Source organism: the organism of the source record quoted next, unplaced genomic scaffold, assembly GCF_019419815.1.
Source record: "Pyrus x bretschneideri cultivar Hongxiangsu unplaced genomic scaffold, Pyrus_bretschneideri_v1 Contig11, whole genome shotgun sequence".
NCBI classification, from domain to species: Eukaryota; Viridiplantae; Streptophyta; class Magnoliopsida; order Rosales; family Rosaceae; genus Pyrus; species Pyrus x bretschneideri.
The window spans coordinates 2,752,501-2,771,649 of NW_025999402.1; the positions used below are offsets into that span (position 1 = coordinate 2,752,501).

Here is a 19,149-nt window from a genome sequence, read left to right on the forward strand (position 1 = left end):
GGATCCGATTCTACACTACATACGATATTCCATTCCGGCCCTCACTAGCTCTTCGCTTGGTTATACAAGGAACATGCCCGAGGGGGCTACTACGCTCACCGCGCACTTGCATCACCACCTGAGCTTCGCTACCGCTTCGCCCAGCCCCTACGCCTACCACGAACTTGAATCATCACGTGGCTGCTAAAGCAAGCTAAGCTTCACACGGCCCCGAGGAAGCCAAAAGACCCTCCCCTCTCACGGCCGAAGGCTCCGCAACACGTTGTAGAGCTTTTAGATCCCGCCCTAAAACGCCCATTCTCCTAGAGTTCCGAAGTGATCCTCATTCTCACCGCAGCCTTCTTAAGCCGAAAGAAAGCCAGGCAAGAATCTCATTTTTTGGTAGTACGAAGGGGGAGCAGAATGGGTCATTGTTTCTTGGGATCGCTGACAGATTCTCGTCGCCGTCGTTTGTCTTCGACTCCCGTTGACCTCTCTTGTTCTCCTCCCCCCGGTGTAGGACTTATGTAAACTTCTTCCTGTAAGTCCCCGTTCAGGAAGGCATTTAGAACATCTAATTGTAACAGAGGCCAATCCCGATTGTCAGCAATAGAGAGCAGGAGACGAAGAGACTTCATCTTGTCTACCGGGTCAAAGGCTTCCTCGTAATCTATCCCATATGTTTGAGTAAAGCCTTTAGCTACTAGCCTGACCTTTTCCTCCTTTCTCCCATAAAGCTTCCCTTCCCCCAGTCTCATATCGAATTAGTAGAGATCAAGACGGGGAGACTAAAAATGATACTCCTCTCTGAATCGAGAGGTATCAGATCGAACTAAGATAAGTCATGTATTATAATTGAAGTGATTTCCGGGAGAACAAAGTGTATTTTTGAGCGCGTGAGAGGACCAATGAGACAGAACACTGTTGGATGCATTCCTTCGCTAGCAGGTCTTCGGCCCATCTCAATTGAAGAGTCTTCGGTCAGTAATCTCGTACTCTCGACCGGCTCGAACCACTACGTTATCCATGTCCCGGCTCATTCGTATGCTCATCCTATTCATGTCACCAGAACCTGTAATAAACCATCATTTCAAACCATCCTGTTACAGGGAATCTTTGGATATCAGTTCGAAGGGAGCGCCGAACACCGAAAGTGAAGTAGCTCCTACCTACAGGAGCATCCGCCTTTGTGAGGTCTGAGGTCAATGGCAATCTGTCACCCTGCTTAAATGATAGTACTCTTTCCATTAGGAGCTTCCCCCAGGCTAAAGAAATAGAAATTAATAATGAATATAAATAAAGTATAAAATTCATATAGCAAGCATGGGCGATAAACGAATTTATTTTTTAAAATTTTTAGATCGATTCCAGAGGCCGGTCTTCTGTCTGATGAGAATAGGCTCCGGCCCTGTACAGCCATTTTAGTCTTTTTTTAGCGCGAATCGAATCTTGTTAAGCGTTAGATAAATTCCGGTCTTAAGCAGCCAATTATTCCTGGTATAGTCGTAAATCAGTTGGATTACCATTCTCCATTATTAGTTCTGGGGTGAAGGTAGTTTACTTGCTTACTCGACGAAAAGGAGAGGAGTATACATATGGGGGGAAAGCCCTGAAAGAAGGAATGGGCGCGGAGGTTGCACCTTTGTAATAGTACCATGATCAAAGGGATATAGCATTTCCGGCTTTTGATGTTGCTGCGGTGGCCAACAATGAGAAAAAATCTGTGGTAAGGACGAGAGTGTCAATTGGCTTATTCGATGCTCACTGCCTGAATTTAGGAGTTAACCCGATCGAGATCAGATGATGCAAGGATCGGATTTGATAAACTTTCTGGCAATTCGCCTCTTTCGGGATCTTCTATGACTCTATTAGCTTCTTTCTTCCAACGTCCAACGGAGGTCACTTCGCTCGCCTAAGAAGGAGCTGTGGGACTTTTTGGATCAATTGCTGAGGAGCGGACGATCTTGGCTTAGAGAGATGCGCCTTTTAGCTTGTTATCGCTTTTTAGGTTCTTGCTCTGGTTTCAGGGAATCCCTCACCCAGTTCCATATGGGGATGAATCCAATCCTAGGGCATTAACCTTTCTGGGAAGCCGGTCCCTTTACATAGCCATAATAGGCAGTTTTTTCGAAGTAGCTGCAATTGAATCGGCTGGTCTAGAATCAGCTGCTAGAGAATAGGCCGCTAGGGGTACAGATTTGCTAACTGTTCAATTAACCAGTGTTCTGTTTGCAATTGAATGCGTATCGGCTGTGATTGAATCAGTAAGCGCTGCAGATCTGATCTATAAAGAATGACCCTCATTCGATCTCAGATGGAAAAGGAAGTCAGTTGAATTTGAACGATGCATACCCCTTCCTCATTAACTATGTCATCTCACTTCCTTTAGTTTAGCAGCTCCGGTATCGGTATCGGTAGCATTCACAGCGGATTCTTGAACTAACAACCATGTTAGCAAGCGCTTTCGCTTCGCACCTTGATTTTTTTCTTTCAAACCAACCTTGACTATTGAGATTATCCATCTTCTTTTCCGAATCGAAATAAAACTAGTATCCACCTTCTTCCTTTGCCGGTATCCTACGATCTCTTGACTAAGTCATTTCACACTAAGCACTGAGAACATGGGCCCGTACCGTGCTACTGCCTTGACCTAGGATTCTTTTCCTCACATCGGATTCTGAACTGGAAAACTGAAGCTTGCGAGATTGCTTGGTACCCTTTGCACTGTTTGCAAGCCTTTTCCCCTTGGACAGATAGCGTTGGGAAGGAGAGAAGGATTCGAGAGATTGAGATCGATCTCCCTTCCCCTCTTTCAAGATCAGATCGAGAGTTCCAACAGAACGAGCATTCGCTCTACTTCTTCTTCCCTCTTCAAGCTGTCGAATATAGATAGGAGATCCACTTCAAGGTAGTAAAGGCAAGCGCATAGGCAGGGGATAGGCATTCAAATCACTATCTTCAAATAGCGTAGCGTATATAAGAGAAAGAGTGGCTCGTGCATCTTTTCTTCTTTTAGATAGGCAACGGAAGCAAGCATGAGCGGAAATGATCAATGACTTGAGTTTAGTTCTTGAGTTCGAGCGGGGGTAACATTCCGGTCTTAAGCAAAGCCGTCCTGCCTGTACTGTTCAGTCAGTTGCATATTGGTAAGCATGATTGTAGAAATACAAATAGGCGAAGGAGCTGTTTTCAACAAATTAATATATGGGTGCCTGGTGAATCCACATGATTCAGCCTCAGAACGCCCTTCGTGCCTAAAATTCAAGGGCTTTGATAGGGAAATGCACACACTTGTTGTCGTTTCAGATGCGGTCAAAAAGCGCGTAGAGACTACATATGAGGAAAATGCGAATAGAGATGCGGAAGTTCCTGTTGGAGTTGGAGGTGCAGGAGCAGTGAACATTACTCTTGCAGTAGCTCTTGCAGAAGGAAGAAATGCGGTAAAGAGGAGTCCCAGTCTGGGAGAAGGGGGCCCATCTGTTTCAGAGGGTCCGAAGATTCATTTCAAAAAAACAGGAATGTCAGAGCAGTTAGTCCGCATGCCCCTAACTACCTTGTTCCTGATTGGATTGCTTTCTTAGTGTGGCATCTTTTTGTTCGGGTGATATTTTCATATATAAATGTAGGTAGAGAAAGAGGAAAAACCGCGGATCGTAATACACCACTGGCATGTATGCTGCAACAAGGTAGTTGGTTCTTGTTTGAATGAATGGCTGCCTTGTGATAGCTGGCTGTTAGAAGAGCGGCCAAAGAAAATGTACTGTATCGTGGATGAAAGACAGGCCAAACATATCCCAAACTTCTCGTCACTTCGTTCTGCCCTGGCGGCTATTAAAAAATTCAACAGCAAGTCCCTCGGAGTAGCAAAAAAGTAAGAGTAACAAAGATGCAAGGGAAAAAACAAAGTAGACAAATCCCATCGTCAAAAGGCATTGTCTATCGAATCCGAGCAGCTTCGCTTCCACCTCCGATCTTAGTAAAAAAGGGAAAATAGTAAGGTCGACTTGATGCACCAAATCGGCTAAAATCAGACATGGGAATACCTCTACCTCCTGATCCATTGGGTTCTTAAACTTATTTGAGGTCTGTTACTGGTTTTTCATTAAGATTGTTTTGATCCTCTTCGAGCGGGTCGAGTTATTATAATGTTAAAAATAACAGATCCGTTAATCTTAATAAAACTACCACATTCAAAAGCCGACCCGAATCAGTCCCCAGGTTAGCAACCTTGCGACCCTGTCCTGAATTGTTGTTAGAGATGTCCTTGGGATGAATACGAGGAGGTTTAGCAACAGGTTTCTTTAGACTCGCGTTTTTCATCACCTTAGCCTCGCCCTTGGTAGCTTCACTAGCCTTGGTAGGCATCGGACGAGTCACTCCTGGGATATCTCCAAAGATTGGTCTTTTATGCAACTCAGAAAATTACTCTTCTACATCATCCACATTCTCATTCGCAAGAAGGCCAAAACGTGATCCACTTGTGCGCATTCCAGCATCATTACTTCCAGGAATTTAAGTGTTTTTACGAGCCCTTCTAGTAGTAACCAAATTCCAAGGTCCCAGGGAAGAGTTCCCATCATCAGAAGACTCAACTGCTTTATCTTTATTTGTCCTAATGGAATCATTCAACCTGACAGATTCAGAAGCAGAGTTTACACTCTGATTCATTCCAACATCTAAGCTCCCAGTGGTATCAGAACCCATTGTCGTGCAATTAACTCTCACGTTACCATTGCCCTCTTCCACAACCTTAGAAACAACCGAACCCAGACCAGCCACACATTGAATTTGATCATGACCAATTATCCCACAACGAAAACAAACCTGGGGTAGGCTCTCATACTCCAAACGAATCCATTTACCACGGATCTTCAAACTAGACTTCAAAGGCTTATCCAAGACGCCCCCCGTTGAGTAAGTAGTATCCGATGGCCGTGAACGGAAGGTGCTATGTCTTGTGACTTGAGTTGCATGGAAAGATAGAGAAGGACGGCTGCCGTGCCTATCTGAAAGTGCTGTGAGGTTTACTTCCCTTTGTGCTGTTCCGAGCTTCTTGTTGAGCCGAGTTGATGCAACTTCGGTTATACCGAAGTTAATGGGGCAATCCAATAAGTAACCCTGGTTCATTGCTGGCCATGATGCATAAATGGAGACCCGATTTCAAGCCTTCTGAGTATAGAATTTCCCTTAGCTGTTTGGATTCGCGGCTAGATATTCATTTATTACTTTAAGACTGATCTCAATCCGATAAGTAAGTGTTCTTCTGGCGAAAAAGCCTTTTGGGTCTTTTTATATGTATCTGCAACAAGATAAGGTCAACGGCAGAACTTCCTAAAAAGCAGAGAATCCCCTGCGACTAAGGGCGAAGAAAGCTCCCCGGATCGAAAAAGACGTAGCCTCGGTTGTCTAGTTGTCTATATAGATGGCGAAGGCAGAAAAAGAGAATCCCCTTGTCTACGCGGAGAAAGGAAAGAGAAATAAGGCCGGCCGAAGAGCCAATTTCTTTTCGTTTCCAAATCGATCAATCCATGCCCTTCTCTTCGGATAGGGATCCCCGTTCTTATGATTTCGTACAATTTATATTCCTATTTTGATTAGATATGAAGATAGTGTTAAAGGGAAAAACGACGATATCTACTTTCATATCTTTACTTTTGGTCCCATACAATTTATGATTAGCTTCTAATCAGATAAGAAAATATCATAGACAAGATAAGAATCTAAATTCCTCTATCTAATCCAAAAAGGAATTATTTACGAGAGCCCGACACCGACCGGCTGAGACTTCCGCGCAGTAGGAGCGGACTGAGTCGGTATTCGTCTACGAGAGGCGCACTCGTATGCCTTTCGGGGCTTCCCCCTTGTCAATATTCCCGGGTAAGAAAGCAGAACCTCACCTCTTTCAGTTGCTGAACACAAACCTACTTTAGATCCACTAGAACATGTGGATCACTAGACTACAAACAAAGAAGTTGGTAGCAACAGAACTGCCTCTAAACCAGTAGAGACAGTCACCTATAATAATCAGTCTACCTACGCTATATTGTAGAGAGACGTTCGACTCCACGTGTCCGCTAAACAGTTCCGAAGTAGTAAGACGAGTGAATGAAGGTGCTGTAAGCGGTAGTGAATACTCGTTCCATGGAGACAAAACCCTCCGGCGGAAACGTTCCCCATAGGATAGCGTTCCTCTTTGAGGCCGGTACCGCGGGGGACTTTGAGGGGCAACATTCATTTTCAATAGGTAGCCCAACCCATCACGCATACAAAATATTTTTTGATGCATTACTAAAGCAGGGTATGAGCTGACAGTTCAATGCAGCATGTCGACGAATACAACCTAATTACCACTTATACACCGTCATATTAGCTAAACTCAGCACTGCTCAATGAAACCTACATCTCAACTAGCCCAACAATGTGCAATGCAATAAGCCAGTTAGGAGTCAAGCTTCTAAAGTCATTGAGGTTAGCCTAGTGGTGAGAATGAGTTCGGTAATAAGTAAGAGTATGCTAGATTTATGATTCGAAACCTCCAATATAACAAAATAAAAAATAAAAAAACAATCTTTACAAAAATTAATTAAAATTATAGATTATTTCATTCACTATGATAACAAGTTAACAATTACCATTTATCTCATCTTTCATGATGAACTCCAATTTTTAGTTGGCTTTGACATCCTCATATTCTCATTTTTTTTTTCTTCACTTATTTATAACCCTCCATTTACTTTTCCTTTCGAGCTTCATTTCTATGCCATGATATTGTAGAAGTTCTTGTTGTGTATGAAGAGAAATTTGATGCTTGTTATTTGTTAACACCAATAGCATGGGACCGCCCCACCAACCAACAACCTATAACCTAACAACGATAAGAATTAGAGAGGGAGGTTCCAATATTTTCCACTCACGTCACGCCATTTCCTGCTTATTTGGAATTTGGAGGGGCCGGCTGGCAATATCTGGTCCATCTTCTTGTCTTTGTTTTATGTCTTAATTTACACTATTTAGGGTGGCTTTGTGAATACTCGCCCACAAAGCACATTAGTGCAAGAAGCATGTTGTTGTTGGATTCAAGCGGATTGTATTGCGAGGGACTCTTAGCGTTCTTATTGATTGTCTGAAAGGTTCTTGTGTGACTTCTTGGAGGCTTAATTGTAACACTTTGCATGAATATTAAGGATCAAACATGCATTTTATTTGTTATTGGAATCTAAACACTAATGTGCCTTTAGAATCTAAACACCTTATTAACTCTTTATATCAAACAATGACATCTTTATCTTTATAGAAGCGCTACTAAACGAGTCAAAAGGTTAGTAACACATTGTGGGTATATGTGATCACATAATATGATAAATGTGCATCACCTATAAAATAAAAATCACAATCGTTTTTAAAATAAAATTGATATTTAGTTTTCATCTATTTTGAACGTGTGAAAAACATTTTTACATATACAAAGTCTTGACCATCGCCTTCACATTTACTATTATCATACGGCCAATGGCCAAGGGTAAAAGGAATGCATAATAGATTCATTCATGTATCTATTTTGAAGTGTGAAAAACCTTTTTACATATACAAAGTCTTGACCATCGCCTTCACATTTACTATTATCATACGCCCAAGGACCAAGGGTAAAAGGAATGCACAATAGATTCATTAATGTATCCATTGTACCGTTCTTCTAATGATTCATCTTCACTCGAAAGTGAGATGTTTTAGATTTGAATTTCATAGATGTCAAATTCGATACCAAATTAGACTACCTATTATGTGACTTAACCGAACTCCTCTATCTCTTAATTAGGAGTGTAGCCCTAGGAGTTTGAACATCGACGGCATCGAGCCCCAAGTCACGTGCACAAGAGCCAGAACCACACTTGCCTCAGAATCCTCTCTCCCCTCAACGGCCAAACCGAAAAATGCTGGCTATTTATTAATAATTTTCCTAACTCGAACCAGGTCCCTCTCCCACTGAGTCAACTCACTCCCAACTCGGAAGTCTTAAGAGGTATCGCCCAATTCACACACGCACGCTCGGCTCTTAAGAAAATCCCAAACGAAAACTGCGTCGCTCTGCTTGGCGATCTCCACGAAGCGCCATTTATCTCTCCTCTCTCTCTCTCTCCTCCCTCGCATTGCCAATAATAACACTCGTTCATCTCTCTCCGCCCCCATTCTCTTTCAGATCATCCTCTCTCTGCGCGATCTCCAATCAGCTACTTTCCGGTAAAGTTCGATTTTCCCGAGAAAATTTTAGCTGTTTGTTTCATTTCTCACTATCTCTATCGATTGGAACACTTGAATTGGGTTTTTTGTTTCATGCATGTTGAATATTTGGTTCACTTTTTTCGTTTTCGATTATTTTTTTCTGCTTGATTACTGGAAAATGGAGGAATGATTGGGTTTTGGGGGAGAAGGTTTGTATCTTGCCGTTGAAATCATGGAAAATCAGCTCAATTAGTTCGATTTTAAAGTTTTTTAAGTTTAATTATGTGGATTTTGTTTTGGCGGGGAGCTGCTAATTAGAATCAGAAACTATGGATTGGTACTTTTTGTTCTAGATAATCTTGGATTTGGAAATCGTTGATCTTATTGGCGAGATCAGTGTGTAACTTGGAGGAATTAGCCTTCGGGTTCGGAGAATGGCTTCGATATCTCATTCTCCACTGGCGTTTGCTGGAACAAGCACCGCTTCGGATCTTTTCCGGAGCTCCAGTAATGGCGTCAGCGGTGTTCCGTTGAGAGCTTTAGGGAAGGTGCGGTTGGGCATGAGGAGGAACGTTGTGTTGGCCGCCAAGCTCAGGAAGGTGAAGAAGCACGAGTACCCCTGGCCTGAGGATCCCGATCCGAATGTCAAAGGTGGAGTCCTCACTCATCTCTCTCACTTCAAGCCGTTGAAAGAGAAGCCCAAGCCGGTTACTTTGCCGTTTGAGAAGCCGCTTGTTGATATCGAAAAGAAGATCATTGATGTAAGCCTTCTAGCTGGTTTAAGTTTTTTTGTTTGTTTGACAAATTGTCATGCTTTGGAAGCTTTGTTTTAATGAGACATTTATTGATCACAGGTGCGGAAGATGGCGAACGAAACTGGGCTGGACTTCAGTGATCAAATTATTTCACTGGAGAATAAATACAACCAGGTTTGATGAATAAATGCATGGTTCTTGTTCAGTTATAGAATTAGTAGCTAATGTACATATTTTGATTCCTGTCCGGTTCTGGTTCTGATGTTTTCTCCGGACCTGCATCTTTTGATTTCAGGCTTTAAAGGATTTATATACGAATCTGACTCCTATACAACGTGTGAATATTGCACGACATCCTAACAGGCCAACTTTCCTTGACCATGTGTTTAACATTACTGATAAGGTCTGATACTGATTTCTTTACATGCTTACGGGCTTTCTGCATATTGTCTATTTGATCCTAAATTTTCCTTTTTGAAAAAATGAGTCAATTAGTGGGCTTGCAAGTGGTGGAAATAATTTCACACTAAATGGTTTCTTTATTTTAACTTGTACAGTTTGTAGAGCTTCATGGGGACCGAGCAGGGTATGATGATCCCGCTATTGTCACTGGTATAGGAACTATAGATGGTAGAAGGTATATGTTCATGGGTCACCAGAAGGGTAGAAATACGAAGGAGAATATTATGCGTAACTTTGGGATGCCTACTCCTCACGGGTACGTAAAATGACAGATAATTGTGCATTTGATAAGATATAAAATTAGCTTTCATGTCCAACTTAATCTGCTTTCCGAAGTTTAATATTTGGAATGCTATCAACATGCAGTTACCGGAAAGCTTTGCGCATGATGTACTATGCAGATCACCATGGTTTCCCAATTGTTACTTTCATCGATACCCCTGGTGCATATGCAGACCTTAAATCTGAGGAACTGGGCCAAGTATGTCATAGTTGTACTTTAAATTCCACATGGTTCGTATTTAGATTTTGTACTGGGTCATCTAATTTGTTTGTTTTACAAACATTCAGGGTGAAGCCATAGCTCACAACTTGCGGACTATGTTTGGTCTGAAAGTACCTATTGTCTCTATTGTCATGGGAGAAGGTGGATCTGGTGGTGCCCTTGCCATTGGCTGTGCTAATACATTACTAATGCTTGAAAATGCAGTTTTCTATGTTGCCAGGTAATTTGGATTTGGTTTTGTCTGGTTCAGTTTCTTGGGGAAGTTGTTCAAATTGAAATCTGCTCGTCTTTTCTTCATTGTTTGAGTCACCAGATGATTCTCATGTGGTGGTGTACAGAGTACTAGGTATACTAACTGTGTAAGATATATCTCTAAAGGGGTCACTTCCCTGGAAAGAGGCAAAGACTGTAGGCATGCCATATATCCGGATTAATCTGAGAAATATTGAGTTCTATATATAAGGAGATTAGCGATTTATTTACGGCTTGTTTTTCTTTTTACGTTCCATTAAGCATCAAAATAACTTATTGTCTTTTCGGGTTTTCTCTTTTCTTCTTATTTTTAGTCCAGAAGCATGCGCAGCAATCTTGTGGAAGAGTTCTAAAGCTTCTCCAAAGGTCTACGCAAAATTTACCATTGGGTATCTTTAATTGATTAGTTGATTATAGACTATTAAAACTTACATTTTTCTGTAGGCTGCTGAAAAGCTGAAAATTACTGCAACTGAGTTATGCAAGCTGCAAATTGCAGATGGAGTCATCCCTGTATGTTTTGCAAATCCCACCATTTTAGCTTGCTATATGTTTCTTTTATTTTAAGAATGCGGATATCTCGAAGAAACATGGTCGCTTGATGACATTGTTGTTTAAAAAATTTCTGCGGTGTTCTTTAGGGTGTGCTTGATAATATTCCTTTGTTCCTTTATCAAACTCGTCCTTGTCATTGGAATCGTTGATATATTAGAAAAGGTCATTCCTAGCTATGAATTTTCTTTTCTTGTTAATCTTTGTTCAATTTTGTCAGTCTGGCATAAACTTTTCTATTATTTTGCCTTTGGCGGGAACCTGATACAGATTCTTTTACTCAAATTCACTTGTTTTCTTTGTTTCTCTATCTCGGCTTACCCTATCTCATTGGAAACATTGACATTCCAAGAAAGAACATTCCCTGATTTATGCAAATTTTATGTGTTGCTAATGTGGTATCTAAAGATTCAATTTTGTTTCCCTTTAACAGGAGCCGCTTGGCGGTGCGCATGCGGATCCTGCATGGACCTCTCAACAGATCAAAAATGCAATTAACAAAGAAATGGATGTAAGTGACTCCTCTTCGACAAAAACTAAATTTACGCTATCATATTCTAACTTATGTCTTTGGTTATGTTCAGGAGCTCCATAAGTTGGACACAGAAGCATTACTAAAGCATCGCATGATGAAGTTCCGGAAAATTGGTGGGTTCCAAGAAGGAATTCCTATAGATCCAAAGAAGAAAAAGAACATGAAACCAAAAGAGGAGCCTGTCCATGTGAAGACTCCGGTTGTAGATTTGGAGGGTGAGGTTGAAAAGGTAAAACAGCAAATCTTGAAAGCCAAGGAATCTTCTAATGAGCCTCCATTGGTGCCACTGACTAAGACGATAGAAAAACTGAGAAAGGAGGTGGATACTGAATTTTCTGAGGTAGTTAAAGCCTTGGGCTTGAAAGAGAGGTTTGCCACATTGCGAGAAGAATTTGCAAAAGTAAATGCACAGAACCAACTCCTGCATCCAGCTCTAAAAGCAAAGCTTGATAAGCTTAGGGAGGAATTCAACAAGGGGCTGCTGACGGCTCCTAATTATGAAGACCTAAAATATAAACTCGACATGTTGAAGGAATTATCAAAAGCATATGATCTTGCAGAGAGCAACAAGAAGGCTGCAAAACTGAAGCAGGAAGTTAACAAGAAATTCAGCGAGATCATGGATCGGGAAGATGTTAAGGAGCAGGTTGTGGCACTTAGGGTTGAGGTTGAAAACTCTGGGGTGTCTAAATTTGATGATTTGGATGACAGCCTGAAGGAGAAAATCGTGGAATTGAAGAAAGAGTTGGAGTTTGAATTTATTGATGTCCTCAAGTCATTGGGTTTGGATGTTGAATTAAAAGCAAAAGACCCAGTTGAGCAAACTTTGCCCTCAGAAGTTAAGAACAAGATCGAAGAATTGAATGGAGAGATTAATGAGAGAATTGAAAGTGTTATCAATTCGACAGACCTGAAGGACAAAATTGAGCTACTGAAGTTAGAGATAGCAAAGGCAGGGAAAACACCCGATTCAGCAGCCAAAAATAGAATCGTGGCATTGGAGCAACAAATCAAACAAAGCTTAGCAGCAGCTGTGGAATCTTCAAATTTAAAAGAGAAGCATGAGAAGCTGAAGGCCGAGATTTCCCAAAGTGTCGGATCGAATGGAAGTCTGAAGAAGGACGATGAAGATTCTTTCTCCTTTGATGCATCTAGAGTAGTGGGTGCAAATCGCACCTTCAGTTAATGTGAGTTCATCTACTTTCCCATTCTTTAATGAGTGAGGCACTACATTTCCCTTTATGCTTATCATTTGATATGTTTCCTCTCTGAATTATGAAATAACAATTTTTAAGGGTATGCATGATCAGAACTGAGTGGATTATACTGTTTCAGTTGTAGTTCAACATGTTCTTTATTGGGGAGTCTGCCTTTTCGATTTACACTCATTAGCTTATGATTTTCTGCAGTACTTCTCTTTTAGTCGGCTTGTTTGCTGATATGGTGCCCGGAAGAGGATCTTGTTCGAAACAGATGGAAGTGCCAAAAGTGGACAAATAGGGTAACCTTATGCTGTTGTGAACTGCCTTTTGGCATCTGTTGACATCTTGCAATAGCGTAGAAGTTTTGCCTCTTCGAGGAACAAGGAGACGCATCTTAGCTCCATAGTTTTCTGCCTGAACTTTTATATTAGGTTTCTATAATCTATTTGTTTTTTTTTTTTTTTCCCTCTATTTTTTTCAATTAAGTGCTATTTCTGTTTCTATAAATAGACACCAAATAATTTGAGTTTCTCTTTTTATAGATTCGGATCGCTCTGTATAGATTGTGTGGGGAGGCTAATAAATCGTTTTCGATACTTCTCTTTCTTTAACCCGTCCTGCTTTTATCTTCAAGGCAATATGCCTGAGTTGCAGTGCAGAATAGATCTTTTGCTGTTCAAGATTTTCTTTCATTGAACTCTTCTACTCTGTTCTTCGGAACAAGAATCTCGCTCTGGTCAATATTGTGACGGCAGAAGCGGATCACGGTCACCATCCATATTGGCCGCAGCGAAATTCTTGTTCCGAAGCATACGTAGGCTGCTATCTGATTGCTTGAGAACCAAGTTTCGTTTGACTCAGGTCAATTTGAGTTTATTCTCTCGAAATATCGCATTCAGTCATACATCCATGTCCAAGATGGTTTGATTCCTCTTTTTCCCGTCAACGTTTTGTTGGTTGGAGATGAATTTTACTTTCCACATTTTTACCGTAAAAAAAACTTAAAACATATTGTGTTTTTAGCCTTTTTACAATAGGCCGGATAAATGAAAAAGTGAGTGAGATACTAATATATTGAATTCATAGGAATTTCACTTTTACAGTGGGTAGGAAAATTTGAGTGTGAGACCAACATTGAACTCATGAGTGACATATTAAGCTTATGTGTGTGATTAATATATTGAATTCACACTAGTGCACTAATAGTGTTAGACATATCAAATTCAGGTTATTTGATTCCCACACTTACTCAAATTATTGTGGACGGCCTTAGTAACCTCCCCTTATATCCAATTTTGTCACTGAAAAGAAGGAATATTGTGGATTATCATTCATTTTGATTACCACTTCACATCACTATAAGAAAAGTTGACAAAGTCAATGACATTAGTTGTACAGAACACGGTGGACAAAGATCTCTAAGTGACTAGTGAGATTGGTAAAGGCAATATCCACCCTTTATCAACCTCATTTCGTACAACTAATGTTAGTGGTTACTGTCGATTATTGTTTGTGTCAAGTCCACATTCTAACCTCATGATTTAAACTGTTTATTTATTTTTTTTCCAGTTTTCATCCGATATCATCCTCATAAATCTCTGTCCAAATTAGAAATCGTTCAGTCATTTATTTGTTGATGTGAACATTTTGTTATTTTCAAGATTATGTCCGTCCCCATTTCAATTGGAGTGAACTTTTGTTGGGATTTTATTTGAATGGTGATCTAAAAAATGCTCGATTCTATACATAAGATGTATTAGAAAGTAGCGCCGATAAATTATTAGAGTCGTATTAACTGATTAACGCTTGAACGCATTCACATTAACAAAGAAAGTACAACAATAATACCAATAAGCGAGAAAAACGCCTTTCAATTAGCTTTTTAGATCAACTCAAAGGCCTTTCAATACAAGAATGGGATGACCGCTTTTCTTCCCTTGGGATAATCCTCCCCAAACTTCTCTAAATACCACCGGTGATTCGCACGTGCCCTAGGCACCAAGTTTGCACACGTGTAAAGGAAAAACCCCAGCCCTGCCCAGGACCACGTCATCACTGCCCATCCTCCCCACTCCAATATCTCCCCATAGTAGTTTGGGCAGCTCACCAACTCGAACCACCCTCCTTTTGGCACTTTATACCCCCCACCCTCTTTTTTCAACCCCACAAGGACGCTATCAGACCATATATTTACACCCATGCCATAAACAAACACTGCCAACCCACCCATAAACCGCCACCAAAACCACCCGTCAGATTCATAATCTTTGTACTCAGAAACCCACCTGCCCTGTAGATACGCATTCAACAGGTTGAAACCAAATGCCATCGCCGCCACACTCACCGGAAAACCGCCGGCGGAGGATTTGGAACTGGCCGTGTTGCGGTGGAGGCGGAGCGGGTAGAGGCAGGTGCGGTGGAAATAGTGGAAGAGAAAGGGGGTGATGAGCAAAAGGGCTTTTGGGTTGGAGGAGTGGCGGCCGGAGGGGAAGAGGAGGAGGGTTAGCCAGAGAGTTGGGGATTCCATGAGGAACCAGGCGAGGGGCGGGGACATTGTGGGGCCCCACCCCGGGCGGCGGTGCTTGCCGTAGGGGGCTTGGAGGAAGCGGAGGGAGATGAAGGTTGGGGGAGCTATGAGGTAGAGAGCTATAAGGCAGTTGTGGAAGAAGGTCTGATCTGATGATGCCATTGGAAAATGGAGGAGGATCAGGAAGTGAAGTGGGAAAAGGGATAAAAAGGCAGATGGGTTTGGATTAAGATAAGCTTTGTTTGCTAACATGAGCCCCTCTTCATATGCAAACTTAGCAGGGGTAAAACAGGAAGCACACTGTGCTTATGGGGAGAAATTTTTTATTATAATCGCAACACGGATGATACATCATGTGTTTTCATACAAGTTATGAGAACTTTTATTTTTAAGTTATTAATTTTTTAACATACATATCCTACTATTTGTACAATAACACATGATATACAATTTTTCAACCACACCGAAAAATCTATCGTGTTTCAAAGTGTTTTGGGTTTTAGCATAGATTAAATTTTGAGAGTGATTTTGTGACGATGTGATTATCAAATAATGATGATTTGACTTTGGCAAGTACATCGCCTAAGTTGGTGGGTCTTTTGGAGGGGATTGTTCTTCTGGATGCACACCTTTCTTGGATTTTGGGCCCAAAACCAAAAATTGGGTGAATAGGGAAGGAATTATATGCTACGCGTACACGTTATGGGCCCGCACACTATGTAAGATGTTTTTGAATAACTCCGCATGGTTGATTCTTACAAGCAACTTCCGCCTAAAACATAGTCCTAATTTGACATTGAGGTGCTTAAAAAAAAAAGCAAGGATAAAAAAAAGTTGGAGTAAAATTTGTGTTTGGTAACTCTGCTTATTTTCAAAGTCACTGTCATTTTAAGTTGAAAAGTGGCAAAATGTTACTTCTCAAAACCAGCTTTTTTTTTTTTTTTCAAGAGGCAGGTGAACAGTAGAATTTTAATGAAACTTTCACAATCTCAAAAATACCCTCCTCCGTTTCTCCTTCTTGCTGGGTTTGAAGATCGAATCATCCTGCATACCAGTTCCAAATTCTCAAACTTCAAAAGATAAATAAATTAATCAAAAACATAAAAGCAGCAATTTTTGTTCCCGAAAAACCAAATTAGTAATTGTTACCATCCAAGGAAAGGACCTGAAATCAACCGACTCATGGAGATCAAATTGGGCAAATTGACGAAATCGTCAACGCCCGTTTTCAACTTGACACGACGATCCACGACCGTCGGAGTGGGCGATAGTGACCCAACTTCCATGACTGTCTCCAACGCCTCGTCGTCTCCAAGCATGCGCCTCCACAACTCCATTTGGGACTTCGTTAGAATGCGAACTGGGTTGTGAGATTCAGATTCGTGGTGCAGTTGCAAGCAATTTAGGCTTTATTCGATTCGAGCTTCATTCAGGTTCGATGGCAGAGATTGCAGGTATGGCTTTGAACTAGAGGTTGCAGATTTGATGATTTGGGTTTGACTGTGTCTAATTCGATGTTGTAGCAGCAGCAGAGTGTGGGCTTTGTAATTGGTTCGTGCCTTCAGATTTGGACGCAAATTGATGGACAAAAAAAAATCATATTTTTTTGGTGAAGTCGGTGATGTTTTTAGGGAGAGTGGAGAAATGCACGTTCATGGGGAACTTTCTGGGAGTTAGACTTTTTCAATGAGTTTGGTGCAAAGGGTTTTAATGGGGGAAAATATCTGAATTAATAATAATAATAAAATACTAATAAAAGGATTAAAAAATAACAAAATCTCGTTACGTAACAAAAACTCAGTGAGAAAAATACTCTTAATCGTAAGGAAAAAGAGTACATTAAGATCAAGCAAGTATATTTAGCAATTCACCTTTATTTGTTAAGAAAATTAAATTAATGACACATTTAGTAGTATACCCTTTTTGATTATTTTACACGGTCACAAATGTTTTACATAAAAGTTTACCAAACACTATAATACTGCTTTTTTTTTTCTTTTTTTTTTTTCCAAAAGCACTTTTACAAAAAAGTTTACCAAACACTCTGCTGCTTTATTTCACAGCTACTTATTCTCACAGTACAACAAAAGCAGTTTTTTTTTAAAGCACAGCAATACCAAACCAGCCCTTAGTTTGATGATATTTACACAAGTGTAGGTGGGTAATTGAACTGTTTTATTAAAGCAGTTCTTACATTTGGGTCTACTGATGGGACCAAAATGTATGTTATTTAGAAAGGTCTTACGAATATTGTGATTGAAGTGTTCCTACTCAACATTTTCATACGTATAATTGAATTTGCGTGGAAATCCATCACTTAGTGAGTAGGAACTAGTAGTGCATCAATTTTGTTGCCATTTGAGTTCAACAACTATTGGTTATCAACTAATTTTTGATCTAGTGGCATTACTTTCTCAATGTTGGGAGTAACTAGTAACTCATCAATTTTGTTGTCATTTAAGGGTCCAGTTCGAACAATGAACAACCAATGGTTATCAACTAACTTTTAAATCTAGTGTCATATTGTGAGGTAGATTTGTTATTTGTTGTTTTTACTGCTAGTTATCCATCGATTGTGCATTCTATTGAGATTCTGAAAGAATTTTACTAACGTTATTCACATACATATATGTAATAAACTATAATCGATTACACATGCATTAATAGTCAAAAATCACTATCACGTGCACAAATGATTGCTTGTAGCATAAACCTTACCAATTTTGGATTTAGATGAATCTTGATCGAATTGACTACTAGGAAAATTTTAGCCGTCGTCAATCATGCGTATCATGCACTTGCATATAATTAAAATCTAACTAAACTCACATACTTGATCGAGCTTACATGTCTCAATGGTCAGAAATTACCAACACATTATGATTCATACCTTTTTTTACCTACATTACAACTTTTGATCAAATGTGACAACCTAATGTGACGACCGATCCAAAACTTACCATTTTATATGACACTATCAGATCTTTTGAGCCGAATGTTCCTTAACGAATGGCCTATTTTATATGACACTACTAGTACGTTGGACCATTATCCACGACAGTTCGGTTGAGTTCTAGGTTATGAACTAGAATTATATCATTTCAACTCCACCTAATATTTAACTTTGTTTTGAGATTGAGAGTGCTTGTACTCGAATCTCAACTTTTTGTATGACGTCAAGGAGCAGGTTGTTCACGTGTAAAGTTTAGTAAATACACATATTTCACATTACCTAATTAAACTTATTCATGTTTAAGCTTGAAATTTCGTCAAACATAATTTCAATAACTTCCCTATGAACCTAGAGAGTTTTAGCCATCTATAATTGTATACTTTCTTAATTATACATACATACATACACACACACACAAAACAAACGAGAACTTTATTATGGTTACAAATGAACCAACTTTGATGTTATATAAACCAGAATTTACGTAATAAAGTATGTGTTTCACAATAACACTCAAAAATCACATATACAGTAGTAAGTGATTGATCGTAACATAACCTTTAGTCATCTTAACATTCACGATCTTCATTCGGGGAACTGAAAAGGACAGAAGAAGGATCAAGAAGCCCCACCCAGAAGAGAAGAGTATCAAACTGGCCAGGTATCTTCTGAAAAACATACCAACCAAGTGAACCCACGTGGCGGGTTGTGGTGGAGGGAAGTTGGGGAAGGGAGGATCTTTGCTTTCCAAAGAGTTGAACTCTCCATACCACTTTATGGGATCCTATTTTTGGACCTTTAGCCACGTTTTCTTTTGTCGTTTTCCTGATTTTGCCAATCCTGGGCACACAAGCATGTCTCACACTCCACTCCCCCGTCCTTTTCTTCTTTCCAATTTTCACATTCCTTTTTACTGTCATCATGTGATCCCTTAACCTTTTTACCAACGCTAATTTAATTTTGAAAAAGACTTACCTGCATCGGATATATTTTCTTATGTTTATCTTAACCGTAATTATTCGCTGGATTTAGATATGTATAAAAGAAGTATATTCTCGTGACGGGAACAATTTATATGTTACGGTTACATTGTTGTTGTAACGTTTGTGTCCATAATATGACACAATATGGACGAAAACTTACGTATGTATTTATATTATTAACACAAAACGTCACTGTAGCAGTGTTCTATCATGTAATTCTTTTT

At 40.1% G+C, this 19,149-nt stretch overlaps 2 protein-coding genes across 2 annotated transcripts; one reads left to right on the plus strand and one right to left on the minus strand.

Moving 5' to 3' along the window:
* Positions 1-8,013: 8,013 nt before the first annotated feature.
* On the plus strand, positions 8,014-13,058 carry LOC103959592 (acetyl-coenzyme A carboxylase carboxyl transferase subunit alpha, chloroplastic). Its single transcript, XM_009371940.3, has 12 exons — positions 8,014-8,217; positions 8,553-8,960; positions 9,054-9,128; positions 9,250-9,357; positions 9,512-9,672; positions 9,783-9,897; positions 9,987-10,141; positions 10,488-10,539; positions 10,618-10,686; positions 11,159-11,236; positions 11,310-12,447; positions 12,670-13,058. The coding sequence occupies exons 2-11, from the start codon at positions 8,634-8,636 to the stop codon at positions 12,444-12,446; spliced, it is 2,277 nt and encodes a 758-aa protein (XP_009370215.1). The 5' UTR covers positions 8,014-8,217; positions 8,553-8,633; the 3' UTR covers position 12,447; positions 12,670-13,058.
* Positions 13,059-14,235: 1,177 nt separating this feature from the next.
* On the minus strand, positions 14,236-15,435 carry LOC103959591 (steroid 5-alpha-reductase DET2). Its single transcript, XM_009371939.3, has one exon. The coding sequence runs from the start codon at positions 15,239-15,241 to the stop codon at positions 14,366-14,368; it is 876 nt and encodes a 291-aa protein (XP_009370214.1). The 5' UTR covers positions 15,242-15,435; the 3' UTR covers positions 14,236-14,365.
* Positions 15,436-19,149: the final 3,714 nt, after the last annotated feature.

Coding starts and splice junctions, on each gene's coding strand:
- LOC103959591 (XM_009371939.3), bottom strand. CDS start 15,241: ATGTTAGCAAACAAAGCTTATCTTAATCCAAACCCATCTGCCTTTTTA.
- LOC103959592 (XM_009371940.3), top strand. CDS start 8,634: ATGGCTTCGATATCTCATTCTCCACTGGCGTTTGCTGGAACAAGCACC. Junction 9,358..9,511: donor TGTTTAACATTACTGATAAG/GTCTGATACTGA, acceptor TAACTTGTACAG/TTTGTAGAGCTTCATGGGGA. Junction 10,142..10,487: donor GCAGTTTTCTATGTTGCCAG/GTAATTTGGATT, acceptor TCTTATTTTTAG/TCCAGAAGCATGCGCAGCAA.